Source organism: Sitophilus oryzae, unplaced genomic scaffold, assembly GCF_002938485.1.
Source record: "Sitophilus oryzae breed Bouriz unplaced genomic scaffold, Soryzae_2.0 scaffold_111_pilon_pilon, whole genome shotgun sequence".
Lineage (NCBI taxonomy): Eukaryota > Metazoa > Arthropoda > Insecta > Coleoptera > Curculionidae > Sitophilus > Sitophilus oryzae.
In genome coordinates this window covers 1,242,414-1,267,393 of record NW_022145749.1, presented here as the reverse complement: position 1 = coordinate 1,267,393, position 24,980 = coordinate 1,242,414, and the positions used below count along the sequence as shown (strand labels likewise).

At 31.2% G+C, this 24,980-nt stretch overlaps 1 protein-coding gene across 1 annotated transcript; it reads left to right on the top strand.

Annotated features, from left to right (window-relative positions):
* Positions 1-1,537: 1,537 nt before the first annotated feature.
* LOC115883665 lies at positions 1,538-22,061 on the top strand. The gene is made up of 3 exons (XM_030902055.1): positions 1,538-1,938; positions 16,680-16,842; positions 21,177-22,061. Exons 1-3 carry the CDS (start codon positions 1,795-1,797, stop codon positions 21,233-21,235), a joined length of 366 nt encoding a protein of 121 aa, XP_030757915.1. The 5' UTR covers positions 1,538-1,794; the 3' UTR covers positions 21,236-22,061.
* The last annotated feature ends 2,919 nt before the right edge of the window (positions 22,062-24,980 follow it).

Sequence of the window (24,980 nt, the reverse complement as noted above, 5' to 3'; positions counted from 1 at the left end):
CTATTACCGTCAATTAAGAAGGCTAGAAGAGAATGGAATGAATATAATAAATTATAATTGTTAATCAAAAATGTATCGAAAATGACAATATAAAAGAAGCAGAAGTTCACCACAATACATCAAAACACTTTACGGTTAACATCGGATTCGCGTTTAGCTAACCTTTATTATTTATTTAGTTAAAACGTTAAAACAATATATAGCAAACAAACATCTAGACATTTTACATATTCTATTGCTTCCAGCTTTGCGGTCAGGAAATCTTCGGAGCAACCTTCGTATGGTCGATGACTTTCCTCTATAAAATGTTTATTCGTTTGGACCTCCCCACAATTGCATGAGGAAGATGAAAGTTTTTCCCATTTGTTTAGGAAATATGCACATCTTCCGTGTTGGGACTTGATACGATTTAGTGTGTACCAGGTTTTGCGCGGTAAGAAATCCTGGTGGTCTTTCAGTTATGCATTTTTTGTTAAGCTTCCGACCAATCATGTACCCATCTCCTTGTAATATTAAACTGAGTTTCTATAGCAGTTCTTGCGGTTTTTATAGGTGGTTTTCTGGAACGTAGTCAGTTGTTTGCATTTTTAATGTAATTGTGTACTGGAAGTTCTCAAATATCTTTTTATATTCCTTTATGTTCCTTGATTAACATTGCAAATTGGTTTGGCGGAGGTGAGATGGTTGGATATCGCTTAGAACTGGTCGCCAGTGGGTTGGGGTGGATTTGTTTACGCTAGCGATCATTTCCATATAGTTGTTTAATTTGTGCCTCAATCTTTTTTATGTGACAATCGTTAATCCATACTGGAGCACAGTTACTCCACTACAGAGTAAACAAGACAGTCCTACAGCAGACAATCTATAATAAGTGTGGATACCGATGCTCCCCATGTCGAACCACAGAGTTTCTGGATAATGTTGTTTTTGATCTTTAACTTTTCCGCAGTTTTAGATGGATGTACGTTAAAACTTAATGTTCGGTCGAGATTTTGGGCTTTTATTGTGATGAAGTTGTGTTATCGAAGTAGACATAAAGTTTCTTCTCAGCCATATTGTTGTTTAAATGGAAACATAATACTTCGGTTTTAGAAGCGTTAGGTTGGAGTCTCCATTTCCGAAAAAACCTTACTTTTTTATTTGGAGTTTTCTTTTCCAGTGGCGAAAAATCCAGATTATTTTCAAGAAATTCATTTTATTCAAAAGTAACTAATTTAGGGAATTGTTTTCCTTTTTAATAAACAAAAATTAAAAAACATTAAACATAGAATTATAAGCAATAGCTTGACATAAATCCAGATGTTCTTAAGGCAAACTTAAATACTGAAACATCAAAACAATAGTAAACAAAATTTCTAACAGAACTAACCTAAGCAATCAATTATTTGTAAATCGGTGAAAACAAACATCTGCAAAATAATCATTAATGAGCAAAACATCAGTTTCAGTACTCAAGATTGGACGTGGGAAAGGGGAGGGGGCGCTCCATATATACATATAAACGCATATGTTATCGGCAAAGACTTAATATCACACCTTCAAACGCGCAAATATGATTCGTTTGTGCTTATCGCCAATTCATTTACACTCCGCCCGATTTGTACCCACGGTCCTGAAAAAGCATCAACACTCAACCAATCCCACTTGTTAAATTGGAAGGATTAAGATATACAGTGCTGCTGGAGATTTGATATGACAGTTTACATCTGCAGAATTCGGTTAAAGTAAAATAGACTTTAATTTTTTTTCGATAAACGAATATAGTTCTTTTGAAAAATTTCTATTCATTTCTCTATGATACTCCCGCTTCTATTGACTAGTTTGGTCTCTTTGGGATATATTCCGGTGGTTTTATCGAGAATTATACCAAACGTAGTCGATGTGGATGCCAGTGATGTTGAAAACCGGCTTGTGTATAACGACATGTACGAATACATGGTAAGTTCATTTTTATGTAATAAAAATCGAAATTATATTTTAGTAATTAAGATATAAATAAAAGAGTTAATACCATAATAAACTGGTTAAGATTTTTTGGTCATCATATAACAGCTTTCGCTTTTTTTATTAAGAAGAGAAATAAATTTTAAAAGAGTTTTTTTTTAAATAATACGTATACTGGGAGAACAAAAAAAGGTACTTATTTTTGTTTATCTAAATCCAAAAAAAAATTTATTATCCTTAATATTTCCGAATCTTTTAAGATTAACATACTTAATTATTTTTTATTTGGCAGCCTGTATATTTGTTAAATTATAGCATATTATTTAGAAAAAAAAAATCTTTTGAGATGGATTTTTTAGATTTTTCTTAATATATTCGATTTTGTAAAGATTGACATATTTAATTATTTTTTATTGGACAGCGTGTATATTTGTCAAATGATAGTATATTATTTAGAAAAAAGGCAAAAATAAAATTATAGAATATTATTTAGGAAATTTTTTTTTAGATTTTTCTTAGTCATCATCATCATTCTCAGCTTATTCAACCATATCCAAATATGATGTAGCCTCCCTCAGATATTTAGAAACTCTCTTTGTTGTAGGGCCAATTGTTGTCTAATGTTCGCTATGCGGGCCTAAGTTATCATTCCTAATTTCCTAATATTATAGCCCCATCTCAGGTTTGGTCTTCTTCTACGTCTCTTAATTTTTCGTAGGTACCATGCTGTAATTTGTGTAGTCCATCTGTTCTTACCTTGCATTTCATCAGCCAACTATTTTTATTAAAATAAAAATAGTTTGGGTACCTAGGTCGACTCAGCCTTAAATGAGTACTTGGGATTCACAATCCTGAGGTAATAATAGGCGGTTGAAACGTAGTGCTAGCCACATTACCTTCCTTGTATACCGAACGGCTCTAGTATTATAGCAAGCTATACCTTGCTACTCCAAAGGCGTTAAACGCTATATACGGGAGCTATTATTATTATTTGGATAACATCTATTACCTGGGTCTTTTGTCGTATCCACGTTATTCTTTTTCGGTCTTTTCTGGTTATTCCCAGCATATTTCGTTCCATTGAGCGTTGTGCTACCTGTAGTTTCCTTATAATGTCCGTTTAAAGTGTCCAGGTTTTGCATGAATAAGTCATAACTGGTAGTACACATCGAATGTTTTCTTCTTTAGATAAAGTGGCCTTCTAGATTTGAATATGATTTTCTTCCATAAGCAATAAGCACTCCATGCTAACTTAATTCTTCTGTTAATTTCTGGTAGTAGAGATCCCGAGCTGTGTTTTTATTAATTTAGCTGTTCTACTATTTCCAGTGTTTTGTTATTTATTAGAATGGCTTTTCTGTCTATTAGTTCGTTGTACATTACTTTGGTTTTTGCTAAATTCATTTTGAGACCTTCTTTTTCTTAACCTACTACTTTTTCTTGGTATTTACGATTTTTTAAAGACTGACATATTTAATTATTTTTAATTGGATAGCCTCCTGAGAAATATACATTGTCAGGAAAGTAACTTTTGAAATCTATTGATAAACATTTTTTACAATCTTTTCAAATATATATTTAGAGTATGAGTTTATACAGTCCTCTTATCGTTTAATTGGAAAAAATAATGTATAAATGTTTTGTTCTATAATAAAAGTGTCATCTACTGTTTTATTATTTTTTTAGTGTTCTCTATCTTTCTTTGTGAGTTTTATTTATACGCAGGACACACAGGTTGTGACACAGGTGTCTACCGTTTCAAAATTTCCGGAAATCCATAAACATAAAGAAAGACAAACCTTTCCAAAAGAATTCATTCTTTTAAAAATCAGGAGTAATTATTTCTTGCTCAGCTATATCCAGACACAACAGGTTTTTAAATGATAACTACTTTGAGAACCACAAAATTATATCATACATTTTAGAAACAATATTTCTAATATTTGTGTACGAGTGAGGGGCCACAAAAGTGTGGGTTTTTCACTGAAATAGAAATACAACATAAGGTTTTTTTTTGTAAACACCACTGCATTGAATGCAAAAGGAAACCAAAAGCACGAAAAGAAAAAAAGAGAAAACTATTTAAAGTGTCTAAATACAACTATTCAAGAACACTTTAGTTTTTAGCAGATACGTCTGTTACAGTTTCCATAGATCCCAAACTTGGTTGTTTAAAAAACTTTTCATTTTTTATAATTTGCTGTATTAATGGCGGTTAATAATATAGGTATTTTAATACATATTTATTTTATTTACAAAGCTTATATATTATTTATCTACCTACAGAAATAATATGGATAAATTAGTAATTATCTGTATAATAGCCGTTCGATGACTGCTCAATTTGATTAACTTCATTTTTGAAAAATAATAGATTTAAGTGTAAAGGCACTTGGTATATTCATAAGTTTTTATATTAAAAATGTTATAAACATTAAAAGTTCAATATATCAAGTATAGTTTTACACTCACATTTAAGATTTTGCATTAAGTGGCGTTAATGAGTTATACAATAAACGGCTGTTCAGTTCGACAACAAAACTGTCGTTTTGCCCACACAGAAGTAAATATAAGTTTACAAAAAAAGCGACTTAAAAATCTAATACTTTTCCATAGTTTCCCAAAATTATGTAATTTTACAAAACTGGTTACGAATTTTTACAATTAGCTATATTTAATACCTATTAAACTTTTAGTTACGTAACCGTGGGCGCAATTTTTAAGCTCATTGTTACCAACCATGGACATATTCGGCGCCGGGCTGACTAACCGGAATTTAAATTTTCCGCTGGGGATTCAGGTGGTAACTCTGCTGTAAAAAATGTCCAGTTGCCACATTTATTTATTTATTTTCTGACATTGTCGACTGTTTTGACATTTTAGTTTTTTATTACGACTTTTTGGTTTAAATAAATAGTGTTGTGATACTTTAAGCTTAAAAATGTTTACTAGCAGACCTTGCAGTCGACCATTGTTTTTTTTAGAACCTCTTTTAGTGCGAAGTGGTGCAAGATAGCTTAATAGCCGTAAAAAACTCATTGAGACTTTATTAGAATATTTTGAACGGAAAAGTGGTAGTAATGACCCTTTATACTTAAGTGCTGTTAAGACGGTGAGTTTTGTTGATATAAAACTGTTTATATATTTATAATTAATTTACTTTTGTTTCCTAAAATATTTTGATTATAAAAAAAATATGTAAAAGTGGGCAACGCTGTGCCGGTAAAGCTTAATCACGTGACCAAAAGTTTATTTGATATGAACTATATGCGTGTTGACAAATGAAATTTAAACCGCATATTTTTGTAGTAAAATTCTTTCATTTTTTGTAGTAAAATTCTTTCATTTTTGTAGTAAAATCCTTTCACTAAACATAATGCTACAGATAAAACAACTGGTGTCAGTTTTCTAGACGATCTTCAATCTTTTACCTGACACTTAAAACTGACAGGTAAAACGTTATGTGTAAACGGGGCTTAATAAGATTGTTGATTAACATAATGCAGAATTTGAAAATAATGAATTTTTTGAATGAACGACGATTACGTTTGTTTACTAATAGTACTAGATTAAACATTCTTATATTTAAAAAATCGTTATCTTGTTAATTAATACTAATATATGCGTAATTTACAAAATAACGTTCAATACTGATCGGGTGAAGATCATTTATTTGTATTCTAGAAAACGACAGGCAAATTAATGATATTTTGACAATAAATATTTTTATTTACGCATTATATCAATTTTCTGACACCTTATATCAGACATTATCAAACTATATTTATGACTGTTTTGCATTGGATTCAGTATAACTCTTAATTAAAAATTAAAAATAGTGATTACACATATAAAATACGAGGTTTCCAGTTAAAGCTTATACTTACTAAAACATGTATATTTTAAAATAGTCTAATTAACAAAATGCTGTTGCTGTTCTGATTTTTCAACTGAAGGAAAGTGACTCAAAATTTTGATTTATCCTTGTTATTGATTGTATTATTATATTTTAGTATTTTATTTATCCTTTATGAGTGTTATTATTTATTATTTTGATATACAGGGTGGTCCGAACTGTATTCCGGAAACTTCGGCGGTATATTCTGCAAATAAAAATAAGTAAAAAAGTTCCTATAAATGTATGTCCTAAAATGCTGAGATACAGGAGGTAGAAATTTCATTTTTATTTCGATTTTTTCAAATAATTTCGGAGATACAGGGTGTACAAATTTCATATTTATTTCGATTTTTTCTAAGTAATTCATGAAGTGACGTCAATATTTGGATTAAAATTGGTGTCTGGGAGACTTTTGACATGAAAATTTTGATGTCAATATGACTCCTACTTGTAGAGGGCACCACCTACATATTTATTAACTGGTTTGAAGAGTAATAACTTTTCGTCCGTACCTGTATAAAATTACTGAGTAAAAAAATATATATTCACGACGTTTTTTATGCAAAGAAGATCTCTTGGTAAAAATCGCTACGAGTAATGGTTCTCGAGATATTTGGAATCGAAATTATCAATACATGTCATCATTGACATAAATTGAACATGTTGACTAAATAGCTATTAGACTAAAATCATAATTTTTTAGAAGAAAAATTTATGATTTAAAAAAATACAAAGTTCCCAAATTTATCATTTCAGTCAAATAACTCGGTTGTTCCTAGCGATTTTTACCAAGAGGCATTTTTTACGTAAACAATCACGAAAGTGTATATTTTTCCACTCAGTAGTATTATACAGTTACGGGCATAAAGTTATTACTCTTCAAAAAGTTATTACTCTTAAAACACATGTAGGTGTCGCACTCTATAAACAAAAGTCATATTGACATCAAAATCATATTTCTCATGTCAAAAAATTCGCAGACACTAATGTTTATTCAAATATTGACGTTACTTCAGAAATTATTTGAAAAAAAATCGAAATAAAAATTAAAGTTCTACACCCTGTATCTACAAAACTAAGCATTTTAAGACATACATTTATACGAACTTTTTTACTTATTTTTGTTTGCAGAATATGCTGCCCATGTTTCTGGAATACAGTTCGGACCACCCTGTATCATAACAAGCAAAATTTGTGTCATTTCAAAATTTTCGAAAATATATAAACATTTACAAAACACAAAACCTTTCAGAAACATTTCATTAATCAAAAAAACTTCAGAATTTCCTTATTACGAAATGTTTTAAAAATCTTAAATTTGTTTTGTCTATATTAATGTGAATAAAAAACGTGTTTTGATATACTTAAAAGTATAGAGAGATAACAACATTAGAGTACCAATTAAAATATTGTACTGAATGATCAAAGAGTTTTAAGATCAAGCGGACTTTGACAGTCAAAAAACCTAATGTTATTTTTCACAACAGCGCTTTCACATGGAGCGGACGCTCCGCTCAATCTGAAAGCGCTGTTATATGAACAATTTCACATGGGTCGCGTATGTTCCGTCCGGATGTTGTTCATAAAAACTCATGGTATTTGTTCGAAGGCGCGGACGATCCGCTCAATTTGAAAGCGCTGTTAGAATTGTTTATCTGTCATGATCCAAAATATGCTTCATCATAAAACTTTTTCATAGCACCGTACTTTTAAGATTCTGTACAGAAAATATAATATTTGTTTTTTGGAAAAATTCTGATTCAAATGCTGTTCCTTGTTTTCAGAGATATTTAATACGGTACCTTCTACGCTTATATCTATTTAGACCAATCACTTTAGGTAAAATATAAGGGAAGAATAAAAAAATGGAGAATTAAAAGTTTTAATGCAGTTAGATTTTATTTAAAAAGCAGATGACAAAATTACAGGTTTGCCCATATATTTGATATGGGAAGTGTCCGTCTATTTTGGATTTTATCCTTTTTTACGCTTTACGCGTCATTCTTTGGGTTGCGCCCTCTTTACATTTTTCGGCAATAGAGGTTATTAACAAAGTTGTTTTAATTAAAACCTCTACAACTTTTGTATAAGCAAGTTTGTAAAAATAAATATACACAGGGTATTCCGTTAGAAAAAGTAATTTTCTGATAGCCTTTTGTTTACTGTTATTTCACTTTCTGAGGCTTCAGGTGAAACCCTGTACAAAATTAAGCACTGCATGGATGATATTGCATTTTTCTGAATGAACGTCATTATCAGGTATGTCTTCGAGCTTAACTAAAATCTTCCCTGTATATCATCCTTATTCTGTTAAATATGGTCGAAAGGTCAAAAAATAGCGGCAAATTTAAAAAGAGTGTTGATTAAAAAATAAATGTAACATAAGTCAAAGAAAATATCTCGAAAATGATGATAAGGAGGGAGACTGCAAGACGCTACTGTTCGTACGAACTTTATCAATTTCTTCACACTTCGCCTCATGTGGAGAACGTTAATTATTTGTATCCAGTGGAGGATTTTTATTAATAATTGTGATGTCATTTTCGACTTATCGGAGTCTTGAATTCATACGAGACCTCTTTGATTGGCTGGTTATCACTAAATTCTATATTATCATATTTTTATACATTTTTTTGTATTTTTATCAGTGTTACAAAAAAGTAATTTAATGGATTTCTTTTTCTTCTTAATGTCTCGATTTCTTAAGTTTTCTACTTCGGAGGCGAAGTACTGAGATTTTTCAATAACCAAAATAAAATTTGCATAAAATTGAAATGTTAAATTTTAACCATCTATATATTCAGCAAAATAAAACACTAATTCACCACAATACATCAAAATATTGTATTTATAAATAATGGACGCGCGTATCGCTAACCCTGTTAACATCAGCAGCAAATTTTAGTTTTGAGTTTTAGTTTTGCTATTTAGTTTTGCTGATAATGCAAACATGGTTAACGCAACGCGCGTTCAATGTTTAAAAGTAAAGTGTTTTGATTTATTGTGGTAAATTAGTGTTTTATTTTTTTGTTATAACACCAAAACTTTTAATCCCAACTATAATAACCTGTGTTTACTTGCTTAAAAAGTACTTAAATTGATTTAAATCACAGATTAAAAAAATAAATCTATCCAAGCCAAAACAATAACGACTAGTTTAATGGTATGTACTTTTTCTATTGGCATGGCAGTAAAAACAGATTTTATTATGTGGAATGCCTTGCAGCTCCTTAGAAAAATCTGGGCCAAAGTCGGAATAAGTGATTTATCTGAAAAAGGTTAAAGTAGAATGTGTAAATATCGAAAAGTATTTTTACCATACGGAATATTCATTACATCATCAAAACTATTAATTATTTTTGCTTAATATAAATTAAAAAAAATATTTTTTTTGAACCAGGGTGGCAAACCTACGTTTCTAGGATATTTCCCGTCTTCCTCTGACAACAGATGCTCTTCCTCCGAGAAATGGCCATCTACCTACTCCAAGTGTATACGTTCGTTCACGGTTGGGGTTTGGCCATTTTGGCCCTCTGTGCCCTTCACAGTCGAGGAACTTGTCTCTCGCTGAGGTACCTGTGAGGTGGACGCGCTGGAAGAGCGAGTCTCCATTTTCTCCACCTCTCTAACTTGGTCTCTCCTCAGACCTGATACTGGGGTTGTCCCGAATCTATAATAGATGATATATCTCTCTTTCTCTATTGCTTCCTTGGATTTGAGGTCAGATTCCTATTGTGAGAACTTGACCATGGCTTTCCTCCCTCGAGTTGATGACTAGTCAACTCGATGCCTTTACATTGGAGTTCTAGCGAAGCTTGTGATACAGGCATGGGTAATCCCATCTAGCATCGTTATGCGTCTTGGTGCAATTCCCTGGCCACGACATTACAGCCAGGGACAAGACAATGAGATGCTCCTTAGACCCAGCTAAAGGGGATTCCCCCTGTCACCCGACAAGAAGCTTCCCCATCAAAGACAAGGTATCGCATCTCCTAGGAGAAGAAATTTAGACTAGAAATTCGCAACTTATAATAACAAAAAATTATCATATTATTAAAATATTTTTGTTCAAATTTAAGGTTAGCCCACCTTAATTGAAAATTAAAATAAGTGTCCATCATTTTAGTTTCACTCTGTTTATGATTGTTGTTCGCTGGTAAGATCAGTTAATTCAGTGTAATTTAATTTGAAAATGAGAAATAAATTAATTGAGAGAAAATGAGAAATAATTAAATTATACTTACTAAACGCATGGTCTCATTTTACAGTACAACTAGCTATGACTGATTCAGTGTTACTGATCGAATAACGAAAGCGAGGACAAGTTTTCAGTAAAACTGAACAGTATATTCAGGCTTTCAGTGAAAGAGAAAGTTAGTTCGACTTTTGTTCGATTTGACTGAACGATGAATACAAACTGCAGTGTGAGAACGGATTTTTTCGTTCAGTTTGTCAACTTTTAAGAAAACGTTTTTTGTTCTGCATAAACTCTCTGCCTGGCCCACCATCAATGATATTTTCATCTTTTTCAATACATCAGAATATTGTGTAACTAATACGCTAATCGTAAAACATACTTCTCGAAGAAGTGATAATTTATAGATAATTTATGTTTACGAAATCAACGAATGTCTATGAATCAACTGAATGTATCAATATCAATGAACTATATCAACTGAATGTATTCAACTATCAAAATGACAAGTGTGAACAGAAGCGCCGGTTTCCGTCTTTCAGTGACACTTCCAAAACTGTTTTCAACTGTTCCAAAACTTTTCCTCTAAAGCAATTTCAAACCCTCCTAAATTCAAATCAATATTGTCCAAAATTTTCCAACTGTAATTCAAGTATTTATCATTTTTTAAAATGTTAACCCCTAAAAAAACTTTACGGATTTTTGTAAAGTTGAAAAAAAAGTTGGCATCGCTTTGAAAACCCGCTTTGATATGAAAAAGAAAGATTCTAAATAAAAATTAAATCTATCAGAACATAAATGGTTATAACAGATGTGTCTGCTAAAAAAGTATGCTCGTAGTAGTTACATTTAGACATTTTAAATAGTTTTTCTTTATTGTTTGTGTTTATCGCTTCTGTCCATAAGGGGGAATATACCCCCTCAAACGTTAACAATTTTTTGCTGGTTAAGCAAATCTGTTTTACTATTGACAAGCTGGTTTTCGTTTGGATTTTACGATTTTACGCAATGAAATTTTATGAAAAAACATGAATCATAACTATTTTACTTTTTAGATTTCTATTTTATTATTAATCAAGAACAAACAAAATCGCTAATATTATAACAATTATTAATTATAATTTATGACATTAAAAAACTATTTTTGAATGGAATTGAAAGTCTTGGAGTATATTAACAACCGAAAAGCCAAATTTCCAAAAATTCGACATCTTGAATATTTTTGTTTCTTATTCGGTACCGTCTAATTTATGTTTTCCGTCAATACATTTCGAAATCGAATTCCTTTAATTGTTCGGTACTTTTCAATATCAAAATATTTTATCAATTTAGTTTATCTGCTAATGTGTTTCTTCTTTGGTACCATCTTGTCTGATACGTGTTTTTCGTCAGTTAATTTATTTTCTGCGTACATCAAATTCCATAAATCGCTCGTTTCTTTATTATCAAATTAAATATTATCAATTTAAGTTAGCCAGTGGCGCGGCTTGTGGCCTTTTTTTCTGTGGTCATATTAAAATAATTTTGAAGATGTGTTATTATAAATTTTCATGTACCCAGTTAACGGAATTAGATGTTGCGAAATTTTTATAACCTAATATTAGGCTGTTCTATTTATTTGGCAGAGGTATAGTTTCTCTGAAGTCAGTTGGAAATAGATTGTGACTCTTAATTTTGGGCACTGCCTTTGTCGGCGTCGCACAGTTATGCCGAAAACGAAAGTGGCGAAAAATAATTTCTCAGCTTAGATACTACTACATTTTTTACAATTATTTTTTTTTAAATGTGGTTTTCTAAGTATATAAGTGGTGTTCTGAATTCATAAAATTGAATTATGTATACAGAGTGTACTTAAATTGGCTGTAAAAAATTTAATTATATTATTTTGCCTTTAATATCATATTAATTTAGTACTATATTTTTCATAAAGTTTAAAAAATCAAAATAGTTTGTGTAAACACATAAATAGATATATAGGGTTTTATTTTCAGCCCCTTACAATAGAATTAGCATTTCTTTTTTAATATAATTAATCCTTTTTTCAGAACTAGTTAACAATAAGTATTACTTAAATTCAACTTAAAAAATATATTTATATTCATCTCCATGAGAATAAAAAAGAAACTAAATACCTCTGTATATATTTTATGTAGTTGCCTATTAATGAAAGTAACACTAAGTTGACTAAGTCATCTAAAAGACTGAGCGCTCTTTTCGCATTACATGGAAACAGTTGTTCATTTACAACCATTTAATTAAATTTAAATGTTCTATATAATTTAGAAATATCTGTAATTATCTGTGGTAAAAATATTATACTTAGATTATAATTAGAACTTAGTTACAAGAATTTAATACGCAAGAAAAAGAATTACAGTTGAGGGTTGGAACCTTTGGTGTTACACAGCAAAATAAAAACACTAAATCACCGCAATACACCAAAACACTTTTACTTTTACACTGGACGCGCGTTTCGCTAACCATGTTAGCATCATCAGCAGATGATTATAAACTAGTTTACTCAGTTTTTTTCAACAGTTTATAATCATCTGCTGATGATGCTAACATGGTTAGCGAAACGCGCGTCCAGTGTAAAAGTAAAAGTGTTTTGGTGTATTGTGGTGATTTAGTGTTTTTATTTTGCAAGAAAAAGAAACTAAAAATTATCCTAAAGCTTCTAGATAAGATGGATAATATATTTAAGATGGATTTAGCAAATGGATAAAAAAATAGAATAATTTAATCTATAATAAGTTTTCAGCCTCAGGATGCTGTTCTATTTTACTTGACAGAAGAAGTCTTGGTGATCTCTTACTCTGTCCGAGAAAATGAGTAGAAGATGCATGACATTCTTGATAAAAGTTTTTGATTGAATGTTGATGCATCATAGACACATTGACACATCCTTGTAGTTTATATTAACAATAATTATTGACAACTAATAAGATTTCTAATAATATTAAATTTAATGTCATATATAAGCACAAAACAAATAAAAACTTAAGCTAGTTAAAATTACACATTAAAAAATTATTTTTACCATGTATATCTATCGAAAATTAAATTGAATAACAGAAAATACATTAAAGTTTCCTTTCTAAAACTAATTAAAAATAATCAACAACAATATTTTACCTCACCTAAGAAACAGGCATTAATATACTGTAATAAGTAATTTATTTTGGGAAACTAAATCGTGGTTTTCGGGAGAGTTAGGCAACCTAAAAGGTATTTGTGAGTTAATGTTGGTCATGAAACTTTGGTGTTATGAAGAAAAAAGGCTTATAATTGTAACCTACGTCATATTTTTTGGAGCAATTTGGAGCATTTTGTGTATTAGCTTACCTAAAATGTGTAAAACTTTCCCGTAAGACCCGGTTGAGTAAGCCCCAGAAATAAGCGATTTTACAGATGTGATTTTAAATTAAGCAGTTCTAAATTACATTAAGTTCTTTTTTAATTTTTTTATGGTACCAAATAAGTCAAAACTAGAATTACCATGAAGGAAAACAGTTGAAAATATTGGACTTTCTCAGAGTACCATCAGTTTTTAGCTAATTTATCACCAACGTTAAACGCACTAATTTTATTTAATCAAAATATTTTAGCTTCAGCTAATAATCTTATAAGCGCGAACATTTCTTATCAGGGATTAATAATGAGCCCGTTTTATTCGAAAACTTTCGCAATTCTGAAAATATGGACTATTAAAAAGTATACGAGTGAAATTATTATAATTAAAAAAAATACTTCTGATATTTTGATTTTTTGCCGCTATTGGGAACTTCTGCATCACTGTTTCGGCTGGATAAATGCCTTAAGAGTCTCACTACTTCCATTTGACTTCGGAAATACTATACCTTATGGTTCAAACTTATGACTATGAGGTAAAGCATTGCGGGCTTTACATACTAATAAAAGTTAGTCGAGACACAATTACAGCCTTCCATCAAAAGTGACGCATAGAGATTGCTTCTTGTAAGAAGCAGAATGATCGGCATTTAACAGATAATAATTTTAAGAAATAAAATGGCATCTATTTTACAAAAAAACTAAAACTAAATTTGAACGTAATCGTCGTCTGTTGATTTCTTTGACAAACTCTGTTGGATTATAAAGTTTTTCATAATTTCTTGAATTTACCAATAAAGTAACCACACTATACATAAATTTCAATAATAGAAAATAATTTCGAACACGATTACGGTTCCGCGAAAGTAAAATTTAAAAAAATGATGCCCAGTGATGCTTTGATATAATAAAGAGAGAAACAAACAAACAAAAAAATTATTCTGTAGATCATCAATAGTCAACTACCTATTAATTTTTTGAAATCTGTTCCTTGTACAGGGTGTCCCATTTTGGTTGAGATCATATGGTATCTCCGTTATTAGTAAAGATAGGAGGATGCGGAGGATGCGGTTGCCTGTCCCACTTTTTTGTCAAACGAAAGATGCTGTAAACAATATTTTCATAACCCCCTTCGTTTCTGAGCTACAGGGTCTTTTCGAAAATTTTGCAATTTGGGACAGCCCCCGTATCTCCGTTATTGTGGATGATATCGAGAAGGTGAAAACTGATTCTTGTAGAACTTTTTACGTAGAATGCTGTGGCATAGTCTGTTTTTCTACGGAAAAATATTTTTGAAAATATGAACTAAAGTTATGTTTTTTCAAATGGAACATCCTATATATTTATAAATCATATGATCCGTTGTTATGAGCTTCTCAAAAATATATATAACTCTCTATTTATTTTCACTATTTACTTCAATATTTAAAATGAATCATTTTTTTATTAGTAGGCCGTGATAAATAACAAAAAAATCAAAACGGTATTTACTAAAATAGTCATACACACATTAAAGTTTTATTTGGGATTGATATATTTTACTTTTGAACTGTTACCACTGAATCTGAATACATATTTTTCTTCTTTATAACGGAATTTATTATAACGGGATGGGTTTGCAAATATCTAAAAGCTTGTATTACTAAAGCATTTTCCATGTGTTCGACATTGTTGTAGTTGCCACGATATATTTCATATTTTAAAAATCCCCAAAATCAGAAATCGAGAATGGACAAATCCGGGAATCAGGGAGGCCATCATATGGGTCAATTGGTTCCAATTAATTAATTTGAGAAATAATAATTTAACAAAATTCTAATATTTTCAAAGTTGTTAAGGAAAGCTTCATCTTGCTGATATTTCACGTAAATTAGCTAAAGGAATAGTTGAAAGTTCCGGTACGATAACTTCCAAGATTTACAAATAGCGGTAGAGAGTTAAGTATTCCTAATATATAAAAAAAATATTAGTGGCTCTTAAAATAAAATAAGAGACAGATAGCAGGATATACCCTGTAGCTCAGAGGCAAAGAGGGCTATAAAAATTTAGTTTACAGCATCTTTCGTTTGACAAAAAAGTGGGACTGGTTTGTGCAAACCGCATCCTTTTATCTTCACTAATAACGGAGATACCGTATGATTACAACCAAAATGGGACAACCTGTACAGTCTTTTCGACTCTATTCCTTTATTATATGTTTTGATCATTCTCGACAATACTAAGAAAAATATCCATTTTAGGAGAATTGTGAAATATTTAGTCTTGTAGGAAGATTACTACAGATCAGCCACCACTGGATAACTATTATCAAACTATTATTTCACACGCGGACAACAAGTCTAATAACGGCAATGACTTCATCCTCAATTAATCATACAACAGACTTTTTTTTAATTTCAATTTCTTCATACCAAATTACATGTATCGGATTATTTATCAACAGTAAACAAACAACACTCGCGGATTTATTCAGAAGAACAATGTAAAGCAATAAATTTTTGAGAGAGAAAAAATGCGATAACCCTCGTAGGGTCATTGAAGTTTTTGTAAAATAGAAATTTTATTAATCACATCCTCTGGAACAAGATACCCATTAAAAAAATATTAATTATAAAGAATTATTGAACAATTTGTAAACCTGTATAGCGAACAAAGTAACGGAAAAAATACAGAAATAAATTTTTCGATTTAACAGACGCCGCATTTTTTATGACAATTATTTTTTTCGATTTTGACATTTCATATCTTATGGAATTGTACAGTCAAGGCACTCACAGATGCTCAGTTTTTTTTACACAAGCCGCCTGTGCAAACACGACTTGTACAGGAATATCGGCACGTATGTGGGAATTTTAAGGCTCTCAAGCTGGCTGTGCAGTAGTGATGCGCATTACGATTCTTTTTAATGAATCGAATCACACGATTTTATTTCTCATATCGAGTCGACTCTTACGACTCGATAAACTCGACTCTTACGACTTGGCGTTACGAGTACAACAAGCGAAGGGCGAAAAACCGTATTTTTAAATACGAGCGATATTTCGCTCGAGCGATCGCTCGATTATTGAAATCGGTTAAAACTCGATTATTGAAATTAATCGGTTTTTTCCATCACTAGTTAGCATGTGGTAAAGAACTGAGCGTCTGTGGAGGCTCTTATATAAATCCTGCTTATTTAGCTAGGATTTATATTCACGGAGAAAATTTAGAAAGATATTTTAAAGGAATAGTTATTACTAAATTCACTTTATTCTATAATATAAATTATAATGCTGTTACTATTTTTTACAGGCGAATCAAGAACTTTTGGATGTTCGAATACACGAATACAAAACGAACGAAATCGACAGCGAATCTTTCGTAAACAGTTTCAAGGATGAAATTGAGCAATCTTATGTAGTGGTGGAGACCAAGACCACCAGAAGTCGCAGAGGGAAGCGAAATTACAAAACTTGTAAGTATTATTTATTCAGATGGAGCGGACCTACCGCGTGTTTTTATATATGGGTTTATGTATATGGCCATCATCCGGACGGAGCATACGCGACCCATGTGAAATTGTTCATATAAACTCATGGTACTTGCTCGAAGTCGCGGACGCTCCGCTCCATCTGACAGCGTTATGGATTTTTTTTTAACCTAACCAAATTTGAGTCTTAAAAAAATCTGGGGGACAGAAATCTAAAAAACAGAAAAAGTATTTCTGATAAAAAATTGTTTATAGAGATACTCTAGTCTTTTTTATACCGAATGAGTCTTAAATAAGTGCAAATATCTTCAAGGCTTATAATATCGATAAAAGAAACATATTTTCTCTTTACCGTTTTTCAAATATCTCCAAAGTAACCGAGTTATTTCACTTCAAAATAAAAAAATATATATGCTACAGGTCATGTATGAAAACAGTCAGTATGTACAGGGTGGCCCATCGAAAACGTTCCGCAAGGCATAACGGCCAGGGTAATTTTTTTTTTCAGAAAATTCAAAAACACGTCAATTTTGTTTGTGAGGGGGACAACTTTTGCCCCAAAAATGATTGCAAAATCTTCAACCCTCTAAGCGGGGGTGTCATTCCCCAACTTTTTTCAAATGGGAAGGGAGGTCAAGTGGTACCGCAATGAAAAGGGCTTTTTATTCTCTATACTTTCCCGCTTCGTTTTTGAAAATCGGAGAAGAGAAAATATGAAGTATTGAAATTTGAAAAGTTTATTTAAACATATATCAGAGTAAATGATAAGGATAAATTCATTCGACCAACTTGCTGTTTTTTCTTATTATTTCTAGATGTTTACGCATTTTTTCACTTGCCACAAGGTTGAACGATCAGGTGCAGCAGTTGCTAGATAGCTGTTCTGTGACTTGTGCGTTGAAGTTCTTCTCAATATCGTTAAACTTTTTAACAATTATGGTGTACTCACTTGCAGAAAAAGTGGAAATAATCGAAAATTATTTTAAAAATAATGAATGTAGCAATCGGGTTCCGCAGATATTCAATGAATGCCATCCTGAAAAACACCTTTATGGCAAAATTGTTTGCGAGTTAGCAGCAAAATTTCGCGAAACTGGTTCCGTTATGAACAAAAAGAGGCAGAGGGAAAACCCTGTAGTAAATGAAGCTATGGAGATATTCGTATTGGGCCAAGTTGCCATGGATAGTACGCTGAGTACAAGAAAATTAGCCAATGCAAAATTATCCGGCGTGAATCGTAGCAGTGTCCAAAGGATATTAAAAAAACACAAGTTCCACCCGTACAAAATTCAGTTGGTACAAGAACTCAACGAAGACGATTTTGATCGTCGCTTGCAATTTTGTGAAACTTTGAGTGAACGAGTTGATAATAATCCTATTTAATGGCGGATAACTGTCTTTTTGAACGGTGTAGTTAATCGGCATAACTGGGTACTGAGGGGGTTTTCACGAGGTGTGCACACAAAACCCTCAGAAATTGAACGTGTGGGCTGGTATTTTTGGAAATTCTATTTTAGGTCAGTTTAACGATATTGAGAAGAACTTCAACGCACAAGTCACAGAACAGCTATCTAGCAACTGCCGCACCTGATCGTTCAACCTTGTGGCAAGCGAAAAAATGCGTAAACATCTAGAAATAATAAGAAAAAGCGGCAAATTGGTCGAAGGAATTTATCCTTATCATTTACTCTGATAAATGTTTAAATAAACTTTTCAAATTTCAATCCTTCATATTTTCTCAATGACTCGACCGATTTTCAAAAACAAAGCGGGAAAGTATAGAGAATAAAAAGCCCTTTTCATTGCGGTACCACTTGACCCCCCTTCCCATTTGAAAAAAGTTGGACGATGACACCCCCGCTTAGAAGGTTGAAGATTTTGCAATCATTTTTGGGGCAAAAGTTGTCCCCCTCACAAACAAAATTGACGTGTTTTTGGTTTTTTTGAAAAAAAAAATCCTGGCCGTTATGCCTTGCGGAACGTTTTCGATGGGCTACCCTGTATATGGTCTAGGTCATATCTATAAGACTTAAATTGATTAATATACTGTTTATATTGTAGATGGAATGGTATTTGTGGTGTAAATTAGTAAATTTAAATTATAGTGTAAGAGCGAGTAAGAAAAATAAAATATTTTTTTTTTATATAGCATAATATATGAATGGTATTAATATCAATTTAATATTCAAACAACATAAACAAAAGAAGCTAAACTCACCTTAGATGCCGGGACACTTGTGTAATCGAACTAGTGTACTCAAACTCTTGTGTAAACACTCACTCTCTGATCACGCAATTTGCAATCTATAAAAATAAAATATACTTGAGCATCACTAGAAAATACACATGATCACATCACCATAATCGAGTATATAAAATAGTTAAATATTTTTGTTGTTTCCTAGCTAAGCGACAAGGCGTCTTTCCCACGCACAAAAGGGATGGCCATAAAGCGACATAGCATAATATTGTTGTTCCGCAGCTAAGCGACAAGGCGTCTTTCCCACACACAAAAGGGATGGCCAAAAAGCGACATAGCTTAATATTGTTGTTCCGCAGCTAAGCGACAAGGCGTCTTTCCCACGCACAAAAGGGATGGCCACAAAGCGACATAGCATAATATTGTTGTTCCGCAGCTAAGCGACAAGGCGTCTTTCCCACGCACAAAAGGGATGGCCACAAAGCGACATAGCATAATATTGTTGTTCCGCAGCTAAGCGACAAGGCGTCTTTCCCACAAACAAAAGGGATGGCCACAAAGCGACATAGCATAATATTGTTGTTCCGCAGCTAAGCGACAAGGCATCTTTCCCACACACAAAAGGGATGGCCACAAAGCGACATAGCTTAATATTGTTGTTCCGCAGCTAAGCGACAAGGCGTCTTTCCCACGCACAAAAGGGATGGCCACAAAGCGACATAGCTTAATATTGTTGTTCCGCAGCTAAGCGACAAGGCGTCTGTCCCACGCATAAAAGGGATGGCCACAAAGCGACATATACGAAGCATAGACAGTCAAAATAATCATCAACAATGCAAACCGCATCGTCTAGGAAACGACATTCTATACATGCGGTCAAGAAAAGTCAATTAGAGGTTCAAATAAAATATTATTTCTTAAAATAACACAATTTAATATAAACAATTTTTTAACGGAAAACAAGACTCTGACAATAGTTTGAAATTTTTATCTGCTATATAAGTCTTAATATTTTTAAAAATAGTTTATATGGAATGAATTCATCATAGGAAAATTAATTTTGTATATATCATTATATCATGTGTGAACTCTTTTGACGGTAATTTACAAAAATATTCTTTCAATATGTAAGAAGGGGTGTTATAATTTTTATAAACGTACATGAACTTTATGCAATATTATTTTATACTCGTTATTGGAAAGATGTGGAATATTTTTTGAGACTTTTAAGATATTTTGTGATATAAAACTACTTTTTGATTCCCCATAACTTTATGTTTTTCGATAACTAAATATATATAATTTTCTTCTTTAGTTACTAACTTATTAGCATATATCTGTATATTAAAGATTAATTGAAAGAAATATACATAGATATTAATAATTAAAGATTAATTGAAAGAAATATACATATACAGGGTGCTACAAATTCGAGGTACGAGCATTGATATCTCGGTAACCGTAAAAGATACGAACATAATTAAATTGGGGCAAAGTTGCGCCCATTGGGATGTCCACCAAGATGCAATCAAAAAAGTTTTAAAAATTTCAAGGATGGCTGGATTTCAACGATTACAATGTATCAGCTAATTTGAAATTATAAAAATACTTTCAGATAACCCTAATAAAGTGGCCATGAGAATGTGCAATTAATTTTTTGATTTTTTAAAAAACAACGACAGGAAAAAATTATTTCTATTTATTTTCAAAAAAAATTTGTTTTTTCCAAAAAACTCAGCAATCCTTGAAATTTTCAAAACTGTTTTCATTGCATCTTGGTGGACATCCTAAAGCGCAACTTTGCTCCAATTTAACCATGTTCGTATCTATTACGGTTACTGAGATGCCAATGCTCGTACCTCGAATTTGTAGCACCCTGTATAGATAGATATACACAATCGTCACTATTATTTTTTATTTAAGATAGCTTAGCAAAATAGGTAAATTTACTTCATACCTTTTAACAAATATCTAACTGTTTTGTCTTCAAATTGAGAATAAAATACGTCCTTACTACAAAAATGAAAGAAGTAGTAAACAAACGCCTGCACAGTCATTTATTTTTAGTAAAAAACAACTTGCATTTGTAAATAATAACGAATATTTCCACTTGTTTCAGATCACACGCTCTGTCACTTCAAGATCTGCCCTATGGGCAAAAGGAGGCGTGTTTTGTAGCTAAGGGCCAGAAAAATGCCGTTAATGATGACAATATTTTTAAGATATTTACGCTTTATCCGCAACTATATGTTTTCTTTTTTTTAGCATAATTAACCAATTGTTTCAAACGAATACAACAGGGTATAAAAGTACAAAACAATTATTAAAACAAATAAAATTCAGAAATGTATGTTATAAAAGATTGTACCTATACACAGTGGAGAATCTAGATTTCTTTTGGAGATTCTTTTTGTACCAAAATCATAATTTTATCGAGTTTCAAAAACGACTCGCCCTAAAAACAACATCATAGGTGGCTCAAAGTGGGATCTGGGCCATAGAGCCGCCACAGCCTATATACAGAGATTATTTCATTTATTAAAGTTCGACGATTATTCTTTAAAGTTTGACGATTGATTTTTTCAAAACTAGTAGCTTTTTTCTTTTATTATATTCAATAAGATAGAATTATAGTTATCGATAATTATAAGTTAAAAATGAATTAATAAGCAGGTCTATTATGAGTCTTTTACACATACTGTACTGAGGCAGCTTAAATATCAAACGTTCGACATTATTGTAAAGCTGTATTGAGTTGTTATTTTTTGAAATCATTTTATTTATTTGTTAATTATGTTTTACGTATATAACTCATTATAAAACATGGTTACCTATATATATTTTGAAAATAATAATAAAAACATTTTAAGTACATATATACTTAACCTACGTATGTAAAATGTAGAATTGAAAAACGTATGTTTAAGTATTTAGTTAGATAATATATTTATTTGTTGTAATTATATGAAAATCTTAATATAGTTATTGTAAATATTAAAATAAAAATCCTTAAAGAAATAATTTTAAAATAATGTACATAGATATTATCTTAACTAAAAATTATATGGTAATATATAAACAAAATAAGTATGCGGATATTAAATTCTTCTAAATTATACATGTTAGTATTATTGACAGTATGTTTTAGTATATATTCTTATGGTCTGAAGTGATATTATTAGCAAATTGTAAGATCTGAAAGCAACATTTCAGGAATATACTTTTGTACCTATATTTTTATTATTTTGTATTTTTCTATTTAGTATACTAATATTATACGTTACTTTATATTTTTTTTTATTTTAGAAAATTTAAAGAAAGCAACAAATATGTTGTAGTACCAACTATATTTTTTATTTATATTTCACAATTGTTCCTTATAAAGTATCTAATAAAAACATAACTTTAAAAATACTCTTATTTTATTTGGCACTTTTAGTAATCAAAAAAAGTATTATTTGCTAAACCCATTTTACTTAAAATGATAACTTTAGTAAAATACCTAATAAAGATTATAGTTTTCTTCATTGCGATACCTATAAAATACATATATTTAATTATATCTTCTTATTTTTTATAAACTAGGTATTACTTTGTGGTTATATGAAATTACCTATATCATTATTCATCAATATAGTTCATTTAACAAATAGTTCCTTATTTGTGTATAATGAAATATTCTCTGCTTCTGAATTAGTTATTTAGCCAACTAGGTTTGTTAGGTTTTACCTATTCCTTATATTCAGCCTTATAAGCCACTAACATAACTTAATAGTGTATGATATACATTTCCTATTAAAAAGTTTTTATCTTTATTATATTATAATGTAGTATGCATTCTTTTGCGAACTGAATAAAATAAACTTTAAAAAATAAGAGTCAGTTTATTTTCTAATAACTTTTTTTAAAGGTTTAATAAAAAATACAGGGTGATTTAAAAGATAAAATTTATTATCGTTTTGAGAATTACGAAGAAATGTAAAACTGAACATATTTAGACAATAGTAGGTATATAACAATATAACATAATTTTGATTTAGATATAGCAACATAATATTTTTTATTTTATTTTTAATTTCAATGTAAAATTTTATAACTCTATTGTAATATAATATTATATACCTAAAACAAGTAACTTTGGTAATATTTTTTTATTTTTAGAAAAAAATATTAGCTTTTAGAGTAATTTCAAAATTATCATGCCATTGTATCTAAAATCTACTGAGTACTCTAAATAAGTAGTAGAGTTTAATAGAGATGAGAAAAAGATATAAGATAACCTGTCGCCATGTCGATCGATGTGCCATTCTTATCTCGAAGCAACTTACGTCAGTTTTAACCCCCCTGAAACTTCGTTATTGATAAAGCAATAATCAATAATCTTAATTCTGAATGATCAAGAAGACAGCATCCTCATCATTTTCAGCTTATTCAACCATTTTCAATTATGGTGTAGCCTCCCTCCAATATTTAGATGCCCTCTTTGTAGTAGGGCTCATTGTTGACTATTGTTGGCTATGCGGGCCCAAGTCATCCCTGCTAATTGTCTAACATCATGATCCCATCTCAAGTCTTCTTCTAGATCTCTTAATTCCTCGTGGGTGCCATGCTGTAATTTTTGTTATCCATCTCTTGTCCGTCCTTTTCGCCAGATATCCTGCCCATTGCTACTTGAGGGATTTCATTCATATCTATTACCTGGGTCTTTTGTCGTATCCACTCTTTTATTATTACCATAGGATATATTGAGCCGAAAGCCTTCTCAAAGTCTATGGCTAGTTGAAGTTCGTATTATTTTGTTCGTCTTATAGTTTCTCTTATCAATCGTGCTGAAGTCGCTTCTAAAGCCTGCTTGTTCTCGTGGCTGCGCAGCATCTAGCGTGTTTTGTATTTTGTAGTTACAAGAAGACATATAAATTGTCAAAAGCTAGCTATATTGTCAAAATATATTAAGCCAGAAAAAAAAAATGACTTGCAAAAACAAACGAGATCCCCTCTTCTTCCACTAAAAAAAGTTGTGAGATCTTGAGTTGTGCATGTAAAACCAAGTCAGTTATTTTACTTAGTGTCTTTGAAAGCACCTAATCAACAACTTATAGTGACCTGTCAATATTAGACATTTTTTAGCCGACCATACCAGCAGGTATGGTAGGCTATTAAGATCGGCAAAAAACTGTTTTTAGTTTCACTCAAAATGAGTTATTTGGGTCATAAATGACCTAAATACAAAATATTTTCATGGTGTCTGTCTGTCCGTCTATAACACGATAACTCAAAAACCGCTAAACCGATTTTAATTAAATTTGGCACAAAAATACTGTGGCACCAGAGAATCTGGCCATTAGTTTTTATAGTGGGGGTGGGGGGTTGGTAAGAGGGTATGGGAGGGCGTTAAAAATTTTAAATAATCGTAACTCATATTATATTAATTGTAATAATATCAAAATCAGTCAAAGTCGCAGTTTTTGAGATATTCCGTGTTTCCGTAGTCCGTTTTTGAGAAAATCCGTGTGGAGAACTCCAAACTCCCATCGGACGCGACCCCGGGTGGCGGATAGGGGAAATAACCGCGGACCAAGATTGGAAAAATTCCTTTACTTTGAAACTAAAAGAACTGCCTACCAACTTTTTATTAACATATTTTAGTATGGGCGGCTATGCGTGCCTCCCGGCGCCAATTTTTTCTAAGATAATTATGACTAGGCGCTCGCACATCACCATTATTATAAAGAAATAATCTACTATTTCGATTACTAAGTAAATATAAACAGTGCACTTAAAAATAAAGGATTTTAATATTAGTAGATTATGTTGCCGTGCAACTTGACTTCGTAATATATAACACTATACATACTATTATATAATATCTCAATAATATTCCCAATTGTGTATAACTTATACTTGTGAGTTGTTTTTAAAAAGG